Source organism: Syngnathus acus, chromosome 11 (genome assembly GCF_901709675.1).
Source record: "Syngnathus acus chromosome 11, fSynAcu1.2, whole genome shotgun sequence".
In the NCBI taxonomy this organism is placed as follows: Eukaryota; Metazoa; Chordata; class Actinopteri; order Syngnathiformes; family Syngnathidae; genus Syngnathus; species Syngnathus acus.
In genome coordinates, this window is record NC_051096.1 from 4798364 (window position 1) to 4809548 (window position 11185).

The 11185-nt window shown below is 45.4% G+C and overlaps 1 protein-coding gene across 2 annotated transcripts; it reads right to left on the reverse strand.

Annotated features, from left to right (window-relative positions):
- Positions 1–135: 135 nt before the first annotated feature.
- On the reverse strand, positions 136–10286 carry snrka (SNF related kinase a). 2 transcript variants are annotated; one of them, XM_037264707.1, is made up of 9 exons: positions 9980–10286; positions 8077–8492; positions 7092–7429; positions 6803–7021; positions 6330–6576; positions 4118–4259; positions 3580–3792; positions 3357–3491; positions 136–2540 (listed from the first exon to the last, which is right to left on the reverse strand). In XM_037264707.1, the coding sequence occupies exons 3-9, from the start codon at positions 7212–7214 to the stop codon at positions 1334–1336; spliced, it is 2286 nt and encodes a 761-aa protein (XP_037120602.1). In that variant the 5' UTR covers positions 7215–7429; positions 8077–8492; positions 9980–10286; the 3' UTR covers positions 136–1333. The 2 variants fall into 2 exon arrangements, with proteins under 2 accessions (XP_037120602.1, XP_037120601.1); XM_037264706.1 differs by lacking the exon at positions 8077–8492.
- Positions 10287–11185: the final 899 nt, after the last annotated feature.

Below are 11185 nucleotides of genomic sequence, written 5' to 3' on the forward strand. Positions count from 1 at the left end.
TTGTCGAGATTACAACTCACTTATTAGTGAAAGCGGAAGGGCAGTGTTTAAAAAAAATCAGATTAACATTCAAATATTAATCCAATGCAAGTTTTTACAAGGCAAATAAAAAGTTTTTGTCACACATCAACACCCTTTCATTCACATCAGTTTATTCTAATATACCTCTATCATATACATACAGTACAATATGCTCAAGACATATGGCACATCCATTATTGTTGTACATTTTGCAGTCGCTGGTGTCGCTGTGTGGCTACAGTAAAAAATGACTGTTTGTTCATCCCTCAGGTAGTACAGCTGTGTATATATATTTATATACACACACAGGTGGACTGAAGGTTGCTACAGCAAGGACACATGCACTGTCAAGATAAATATTCCACCAGGGGTGAGTCACACGTCCAAATGAACACAGCGATGCTTGATGTGGGTCAGGGAGGCACTGTTGTCATGGAGAAAATCCCCTCCTGTCCTGGGTTGTTTTTGGAATGACGCTACAACAGCGGCTACCATGATTCCGGTAAAACATCTGGATGCGCCCGCTTAATTCCCTTTTCAACGTTAAGATAAAGAGCTGCCATTTTGGTGTACGTACGTACGTGTATGTACATGTGTGTAATGTTTTTTTTTTCAGTCTGAGTCATTTTTCAAGTTGTGGGTGTTTCAATAATCCAGCAGGAAAAGAGGAGTAATGGTGCTTTCTACGGCGATACGTCAACACTGAGATGAAGTGCTTCAGAGTTGTATTCACATATGTACATCAAAAGTCCGCTGCACACGCCACATTGGGTCGTGCAGGCTCTTGTCTTTTTTTTTTTTTTTGGATTATTTCTGAGCAGACACTCCAGATAGAAAAATAAAAGTGATGGAGTACAAAAAAAAAACTGCGCACCAACAGCTTACTTGACTCTTTCATTCGTCCCCAGTTTCATGAAAGCACGCTTTCAGTCGTCTTTTTTGTTTTCTTTTTCAATCAACACAAAAAAAAAAACACCACAGTTAAAAAAATAATAATTTAAAAATAAGTCAATAAAAACCAGCACAGTGCAACAAAACGTAATGAGATGAAAACCGCTCGGGTGTTCCTTCGAACAGCAAGTGTAGTCAGTGTGTTTGTGTGTTTACAAATTTTACATGATTGCGTGCAAACCTTGTGCGCGTAACATGAGTGCACTTAAAGCCTCTTTTTTTTTTTTTTTTTTTAAACAGGCCACATCTCAAAACGAAGTCGGCATAAATGGCATTTGTGACGGAGATGGAATAAAAAGCTCGACGTGGCCTGAATGAAAAGACGATGAGTGCAGGAGTGTGTGGAACCCTAAGCCGCCCCTTAAATGACCTGGCAGCAGCTGTGAGGGGTGGGGGTGCACAGCAGACCCTCCTTAGGGCTGCGGTGGATGTTGACCGACAGAGTCTTGTCGCTCAGAGGCATCTGCAGGGCACGGTTCTTCATGTTCCTGTGGGTCTCGCGGGCCAGGTCCAGCTCCCCCAGCATCAGGGTCCCCGAGCAAGACCCCTCCAGCAAGGGGTCTGCCAGCACGTCCCCCAAAGGGGGCGGCTGCTGGTACAGGTTCCCCCGGGGCGACGGCCCCCCCAGAAGCGAGACCTTGTCCAGGCTCCCGGTGGAGCCGCCCACACACATACGCCACACGGGGCGCTCCTGAGAGTCCCCGCCGATGCCTGCCGGGCCGTTGCCCGGCGTCCCCCCACCTGCACCGCCCTTCAGGTTGTGAAACTGTGAGCTGAAGCATAAGCTCATCAACTTGAGGCTTTCCACCAGGCCGCTGGAAGCTTTGGCTGAGTTCTTGCTTTGGCCCAAAACGGATCCGGGGCTGGTACAGTGAGAGGGGCAGTCCTGGGCCGACTCCCTTTTCTCACCGTCCTCAGTGCCGATTGCCGCGTCCGGCGGCTGCCGACTCTCCGTATTGTCGTCGCTCGTCACCGAGGAGGGCGTCTGGGTGGTGACGGGCGAGGCTGTTCTAGAGTTCAGATTGAGGCTCAGGCTGGGCTTGGTCAGGCCAAGCCCTTTTAATTCCCCCTCCTCTTCCTCCTCCGCCTCGTCCTCTCCTTTCTCATCTTCGTGGATCTGGTTGAGAACCGGCGCGCTCAAGCGGGACGTCAAGCGATTACGGGACGAGGCGAGGGACGACGAGGCTTTGGAGCGGAGCACCACTTGAGCGGGAGCAGCAGAAGGGGAACAACTGTCCTCCCCCTCTTCCTCCTCATCCTCCTCCACGCTAAAAAGGCTGAGACTGCGACTTTTACAAGACCCCCCTGAGCTTATGGAGCTCAGTCTGAGCGGGTTGGACTGGGGCTTAGAGAGAGGCCGGAGCCCCTTGTCCTGGTTCCCACCGACTGACTGCCGGTTGTCCTGCCTCTGACTGAGGTCCGGCAGTGCAGTTTTGGGCCGGGGGCCTTTATGGAGGCTTTCTGCGCTGCGGGCGGGAGACTGGGGCCCCCCGGGATGTGACATCGCCGGACCCCCCAAACCATTGCTGACATCCTGGTGGACATCCACTCGGGTGGGCCAAGACTGCCTGTGAATTTACATGCAGACAAGTGTTACGCATGAAGTCAAGCAACATCTCAGAAGATTGTTTTAAATTTTTCGGCGCCCTTTTTACAACCACGTCGACATAATCACGTTTTATTTGTGAACTGCTAGCCGTAAAGAAGATTTAGAACGGTTGTGTTAGTTCGCTACAATAAAACTAAAGTGCATTTTAGAATTAGCCTCTTTACTGCTAAAAAAAGTGCTACAAAGCTCACTTTCTTATTATGTGAAACGCCTCGTAAGTAGGAGTTCGTACTATTTATTATCTGGGGTTAACTGCTTGCTACAAAAGGAGAGTTTTTGTGTATTTTATAGTCATCGTTAGTTTCCATTTATAAAACTAAACTGTATTTAAGCATTAATCGGCTAACAAAACAGCGCGAAAATCTCATTTCTTATTAACGGCTTGCGATAGTCGCCTTTTCATTGCGTGTTGTCGTCAGCACTTTATTCACGTCATTAAAAAAAAAATCACTTAACAGCCATATGTTATTTTCTTGTATGTAAAAATCACAACTTCCTTATAACTAAAAATGATTGTGTGTTTTTAAATGTTCATTATAATCAGTGTTATTTGGATGTGTGTGTGCGTTTTGTTTTTTTTCTTCAGGAGGCCATCTGTCGCTATGCTGTCGAGTTCATCTGTTGCAGATTAAATGTAGACAGCGCCACAAAAGGCGGCCTTGACTCAAGGAGGGTGTGTTTACGACTTGGATGCGCTTTTTTTTTTTTTTTTTTGCGAGGAGTGTAATTTATGTTTGACACGTTCTCAAGGTTATTTTTAGATGCATTTTTGTACCTGAACTGAGCCTTGCTGGGGCTGGGCGATCGCGTCTGGCTATGCTGCTCCTTTTCTTGCCGTTCCCTCAGCATCCTTTCAGCCAGCAGGTAGTAAGTCGCCGTGATGTGGTTGTACTGATTCGACTCCAGAGCCCTGACAAGAGCGAGGCGCTGCATGAAAATCTCTAAAATGCAATTTAGGTTTGTCCTGAAATTTCAGAGGAGCAAACATTGGCACGTACTCTGTTATGGCGTCTCGGTCGGCAATGCTCCCCAGAACCATACGCTGGATGATGGAGCCGTGTTCTTCTTCCAGCAAACTACGGTGGGACACCAGCGGAGTGGACAGCTTGGTGGCCGGCGACGGGTCCACGCCTTGGAGCCACGGGTGGTTCTCTATCTCCTCCAGAGTCGCTCGCTTCTTGGGGTCTCGCTGCAGCATGTGGCCGATGAGACTGAAAAGAGAATTTATTTCATTAATTCGAGAACTTTGACACATTTTCCCCATTTTTGGATTGAAAAAAATTTGTTAAAAAAATATAATACAAATAATCAATATAACGCAAATAAAATTATTATATCTAGAGCAATTCAAACTGTCCAGCACACAATAAAAGAGCAGTGTTAAAACGAGTGCGAGCAAGGGGGAGGAGAAGCCTCCACTCGCGTCTTCACACATTGGCGGATATGAAATATGTAGCTCCTGCCGAGCAGGCTCGTCCATCTGCGTGTGAGCATTTGCGAGCTGGTGTTTGTGTGTGCGCGTGCGCATCGACTCACTCTCGGCAAGCTTCGGAGATGTGCGGGGGCACTGTGTATTTGCAATCCATGATCATGGTGAGCGTCTCGCTGTCATTGGCCTCCTGGAAGGGCGGCTGACCGCAGACCAGCATGAAAAGAATCACGCCGAGACTCCAGATATCTGCAGGGGAGGTGACAGCGAGGCGTTAAAGAGCAGACATAAACACGACTTTTTCCATCAAGCGGTATCGATTTGGTTCGGTCTAAAATTGGCAAAATGTTTGCCATCCTTCAGCTGGAGTGTGAGAAAATGAAATATCTCGCAATCAAAAGCACAGAAATGAGAACTCAAAATAAAAATCCAGTTTGATTGAATTTCGACGGCCATTTTGACCTAAATAGAAAAACAAACATTGGTTCAAATGAAGCATGAAGCAGATTCATCCAGTGTGGAGGTCGGAAATATGCGCATCTGTCAAACTGAGGACGTGACTCCCGTGGCCCTCGGGGGCACTCGTGCCCTCCCTGACATGCGTGCGTGCAATATTGCGGAAAGTGGGTTAACGTGTGCATCTCAGCACAGCGTCATACAAGTGCTAATTTCATGCTACGCTTCTTTTCGCCATTTTTGAGGAGGGGGGGGGGAAAAAAAAAACTTTGCTTGCTGCGGGGCTTGGTGGTCCTTTGACACACTTAGATGGAGTAAAACTACCGTGCAGACTTTCAACAGGGTTTGCTTCACTTTTACTGAGGAAGGAATTAAAAAGATTTAGATTGGGGAAAAAAAACAAAAACAATTGCAAAGTCATAATGAATCACTGGGGGATACATTTCTTCCAGTAAGTTTTTGTGCTTTGGGGCGTCTCAAGCTGCTCTCAGTCACCATCTTACCTCCTGCCGACGTCTCCTAGCAACCGTGGCCGTCTCCCTCATTACTTGCGTCAGCGGTGCGTTCAACTTCCTTCCTCAGTAACTTTATTTACAAAACCAGATGGCTGACAACACATCGTCGGGCGACACAATAAACCGACCTTCCCGTTTAGCACAATGAGTACGGTATATTAAAAGTATGATTGTCTTTAAAGAAGCTAAATATTCATGTAGCAGTTTTGGTTGCTATTAAAATGCGCTAACATACGGAATCGCACAGATATTTCATGAATTATGCATTTGCACCAATAAACCGGTTATTAGGTGTGGTTTTTTTTTTTGTGTTTGTGCAGCTTGTGCTTGGTGGGGTGGAAAGAAGAAGTCTATATTTAACCCGACATTTGGTGGATGTTAAAAAAAAAAAAGAGGGGGGAGCCGACACTTCGCATAACATCAGAAAGGCAAATAGGTGGCCAGAAATTTTAAAGTGATATTTACTTAACATTGTGTGGTGTCTTTAAATGATAAGCAGTTTTTCATCAGACACAACCAGCCTCTTTATTTTTTTCTAAACAGGGCCAGCTAAAAGCGAGGACGGTTTTGTTATCTCTGTTATAAAGTGGGCTCGGGGCCACGTGGCAGACTGCAGCCGGGTTATCTTGAAGCCTTGAACACACGAGTTGTGCTTATAATTATTATGTCATTGTTCCCTGTGACTAAAAACCGCATCGCGCTTAATGACAAAATGCACAGACGCAGCACTAGCGCACAAAACAACCCACAGCCGACACAATGGGTCATGTGACCTCACGTCCAGCTGATATTGTCCAACAACAGGATGTCATTATTTCACTCTGGAGATTTGGAGAACACTCATCTGCTTGGCACAAAATAAGAGAGGCGAGGAGCAGAAAATAGCGCCGCTAATCCACGTAGTGAGAAAAGAAAAAAAAAAGCTTCTCCATTTTGTGCACTGGCGTTAAAAGCCAGAAGGCATTTTCTTCTTAAATCCTCCACTGAAATATTATTTTTTTATGCTCTTCTAACATTTTGACATTTGTCTTGTGTGTCCAATTGTGCTCCAGCACAATTTCAACCTTGGTCCTTTGGTATACATTCAAATGTGTATGCGTCAATCCATTCAAATTTCGGACATAATTTAGCCTGGGACACTTTGAGGCAATGTGAACCTTGAGCTCCTTATCAGCCTGCTGATAAAACTGTCAGTGTGGTGGAGATTTGCAGAGACACACCTCCGCTTTTATTTAATAGCCAAAGTGTGTGAGTGTTGATATCAGCATGAGTGTGCAAGTCATACATTCAGTCTCTGACGACCGTAAAAGAACCAAACAAAGGTTCACTGTATTTGATTCCAACTCACCGACGGCGGGAGCGTCGTACTCGTCCCCGAGCAGGATTTCGGGGGCGGAGTAGGCCAGCGAGCCGCAAGAGGTGTTGAGCTTCTTCCCCGGCTGAAACCTGTTGCTGAAGCCGAAGTCGGTGAGCTTGACGACGCCCTGCTTTTCGAAGAACACCACGTTCTCGGGTTTCAGGTCACGGTGCACCACGTGCAGCCGGTGGCAGTAGGAGATGGCGTGCACGATCTGGGCGAAGTAACACTTGGACACCTGCGTGGGGAGGGGGAGACACAAAGGATGATCATTATGACAAAAGGAAATGAGTCATAGGTCGCATTCACAATTAAGTTGAATGACTTGTCGCTTGGCTCGGATCCCATTTGGCCTAAAGGTTTTGTGTAGTTGTTGCGCAATACGGGGTCGGGGTAGACAAAACAGACTTTGTTGTCATAGTCCCACGGACGCAATTGCTGATTGAAGTCATAATCCGACTCACTTCCTCACTGAGGCCTCCCTCGTGTTTCATGATGCAGTCGAACATGTCGCCGCCGTCCCCCAGTTCCAGGATGAGGTAGAGCTTGGTGGCCGTGTCGATGACCTCGTACAGGCGCACCACGTTTGGGTGCTGCACCAGTTTCATGCAGCGCACCTCCTGGAAAAGGTGGCCACGCGCCATCTGGTCCAGCTTGGTCTTATCGATCACTTTCACCGCCACCTGAAAAGTCAAAGGAATCAGTCAGAAGGAGCAAGCAGGAGAAATTAAAATATTAGGTGTACAAGCAGACCTTTTCCCCAGTGAAGACATGCCGAGCAAGTTTGACCACGGCGAAATGTCCGCGGCCCAGCGTCTTGTCCAGGTCGTACAGCCCGGCGATCTTCCCATCATGGTGACGTTTGAGGCCCGCCATGATGGGGTGTTGGCGGGAAGCGGGGGGGGGGAGGAGAAGTCTCGTGTCACCCTCTGGTCCCTCCGTCAGACGTCCATTTTGTCTTACGTGGGCCTTGACTGTCAGTTGAGGTGTGGCACCGGTAAGATAAGAAGAAGGAGGCCAGTAGCTGCTTGCTGCAGTGGCTTCAGGGGACGACGGCAAAAAGTTTCACTTTAGTCCCATCTTGTCGTGCTCTATGGGACAAAAAGAAAATCCTAAGGTCATAATGTGTGACACTTGCATAGTTTAACTTTATTTTTAGAATAAGCGGCAGCACAATAAAACTTCCCTGGACATTCTTGTTTTTTTTTTTTTTTGGAACGTGCCAACCGGCTGCTATGATGCTATCATAACAAGTTGCTTGTTCAATAATATTGGATATTGCACGAAGGCATTAAATTGATTTCCTGTGTCCTGGTGTGTAGACTTCATTACCACTATTAGACACTGTGGGAAAGATCGTGACATTTTCCAGTCATTGCTCAAGGCAGTCATAAGAGCGTTTTGCTTTTTTTTTTTTATGTTTCTCGTGACGCCAGCACAGAAGGCTGATTGATTTCTCGTGATACAGGAAAGCGTCTGCTCAATATCGCCATAACTTTGAAGATTTACAAATATATGTCACTGTTAATGACACTATGGACCATAAAAGGTGTTCAACAAAACAATAAAGTCCCAATAATGAGGTCAACCGACGGGGGACCGTTAACCAACGATCATTCCGATAACTGAAATCATGTCATAAGGCGCCGCACCCCCATATGTGTGAGACACACCGTTCCTGGCATACAGCATCAACGCCCGGAGGGAGGAGGAGGTGCCTGACATTCCACGAGCCTACCTGCATGCATGCCGAGCCGACACGGCGCACACGACAGACACGCCGAGTACAGGCGTGGAACATTCCTGCGAGGTGATCCACACCTAGGTGTGCCCACACTCACCTAAATTCAAAGGAACAATCGCACAAAGACAAACTGTCGCCAGGGTGTTCATAGGAACAGCCAAATAGATCATGCGAACCAGGAAATACCGCCCACCTGCAGCAGCCTGGGCAACAAAATATTAGAAAAATTTCTCTGCGTGATGAAATTAGGGCTGGGTAACATGGCCTTAAATGGAAATGCTAATTAAAAAAAGAATAGCGTGTACAGGTGTACCTAATGTTGTGTCCTGCTTGAAGAGAAGCACCACACATGGCATGTTACGTGTGGTCAGTGTGTGTTGTCTTAATCTCTTCCTTGCTGCTCAGGTTACCTAATGAGGCGTAAATGTGTGAGCACGTAAATCCATCGAAGTCGCTTCTTGAAAATTCACATCAGGGGTATGTTACGTAAGCGGGCAAAGCGTCTTGATTTTTATAACGGGTGTGTACACAAACGCAACACATACTTTGACAGGAGCTAATATATCATAAGCTGCGACGTGACATAAAGGCTGATTTAATGGAGTGCCTTACATAATATGACAATGACGGTTAAAGGGGATAAAAGATTATTTAAGATAATTGTTTAAATAATATTCCACTTTCAACCTTTTAACCACTACAAACTAATCAATTGAATATTTAAGTCGCTTCACATTACGAATGGAGGGTTTCCCAAACTTACAAATAAGCACACAACTTTATGAGCATTTTTTTCCCCCCAATATTGATATTATGGCAAGACACAAATCCACCGTGACAACACAGTTTATAGGAGTGGCAAGTTTGCAGAATCACATGAATATTTAATGCAAGACTACTCAACTCGATTCCCATTATTGCAGAAGATCACTTCTCTAAGCGTACTGCAGCTACACAAACACTAATCAAGTCCGACAAACATTTTAGTTCTATGTTTGTTGTACATAACAGTGACAATTAGGTCTTAGGAAAAAAAGACTTGATGTTGACATAATCACCAAATACATAGAGTTCAAAATACAAAGACACTGTGTGTGGATTACAAAACGTTAACCTTATATTATTTCTTTGGAAGGGGCAATCTAAGAGGCCAGAAAAGTACAACCCAATTATATCAAAATACAAAAATATATATATAGTTTTAGAGCTGAGCATTGTAGTTAGCATGTTTGCCTCGCAACGGAATCTGTCGGTGTACAGTTTGGATGATTTCTTACTGCACATTCCAAAAAGATGCATGTTAGGTTAATTGATGATTTTGTCCTGAGGTTATAATAATTGACATCCACCTTACAGGTCTGAAGTTGGAAAACCAAAGATCTGGTCTTCCTGTCTAGAGTTCTTAATTTTGTATTCCAGCTCTTCCACACTGCCAAGCCCCAGTTGCTATTTTATAGACTAGTCTGTAGAAAATTGATGGCAGGCTGGCTTTGCCCTTTTTAATCCACTAATCCATCATGCATTAGTAGTGACTAAAATTCGTGTTAATAAGAGTGATCCTTTTCCAATTCACACTTGACATGCAATTCTTAATGAAATTAATACATTTGCATTGTATTTTATAAATAGTTTACTCCAATAGATCCATTAATAGCAACAGTGTCAACAAAGCATTGTTTCATTCTCATATGGGTCCTCTCAGCCTCCATCTAATGGACGGTAGTGCGGATTGACAACAACAACAAACCTCCCCCACTAAAAGAAAAAAAATCCCCCCGCATCTAGTTGACGCTGGGGGAAAAAATCCCGCAGTGGAATCCAATCGAACCTGGCTAACTTGACACAGATGGCTAACCGGGCCCACGGAACCAGCTTTCGCTTTGAATGCACCACTTACCACGATGAGCAGAAGGAAGCAAGCCAGCCCAGTCACACTACTCGTCCGCTTCGGGCTCCCTTTAACCAGACGGCAAGGCCGCACGGAGATCCGGCCGCTGGAACTGCGGCTTTCAGCGACGCTTCGACCCGCTAACTTTTCGGTGATGCTCAGAACCGATTTGGGTTGAACCATACGGCGTTTTAAACCCAAAGAGACTCAATTTGAACGCCTCTCTCTCTCTCTCTCTCACTCACTCACTCGAGCTCGCTCCAGTCCTCTCCTTCGATTGCGTCAAGCGACGGATGTGGTTAGCGCTAACACAGGAAGCGAGCTCGGTGGAGTTATCAAAATAAAAGCTTCTCCTAGTATTACTTTTTTTATTACAAATTGAATGGGAGGCACATTGTGATCATTTGAATACGAACTACAAACTAATGTAGCCACACAATTTTTTTAGCTCCTTTTTTCAAATTGTAGTTTGGTAAATCAAACGTCAACCATTAGGCGTTTTATTCTTTTAAATAAATTTACCAGTTTCCGGTTGCTACACAACGTCAACTTGATTGCCAATGCGCAGCGACCAGCTCTGACGTCACAATTACGTTAATTCACTGAATATTTACTCTTTAACAGTGCAACATTCCTCCCAAAATATAGAGCTTTCTCCTTATTGCGTATAGTAACAGGACTTGGGGTTTTGTGAAACTGCATGATTTTAAAAGCTCAACGACAGATTCCGCAATCGATGTGTAATAAAAAGCGTACTGCCTAAAGAGTGTGTTTATGAATGTGCTATTTGTAGCGCGACGGTGTTAAGAGTTGGCAAGGCACATGGGCAATGTTCTAGCCGATTATGTAATGGCAAGATGCTCTTGTACGGTTCAAGCAGGATCTGCTTGGCCGGTGAGCTATCACACAGTTGGATTACGGCCAGTCACTAGTTTGGACTGCGGGAAGCGCGACATTTAATTTAAAAAAGATTTACAATACAGGCCGAATGTGAAGACCCTACTTAAACTAGGTAAGTTATGGTTGCTTTCCAATTATTTTGTTATAGCTTTAGGTTCTTGGCTTTTGCAAAGGGTACACGAACACAAAGCAACAGTTTCAATGTACATACTGCCCTCCAGTGGCACAAAGAAGTACTTGCTACTTTGTTGTGTAACATCGCCCCCCTCCCATTCCTGCCAAATCCATCGGTAATTAACTCAGTGTTGATCATTT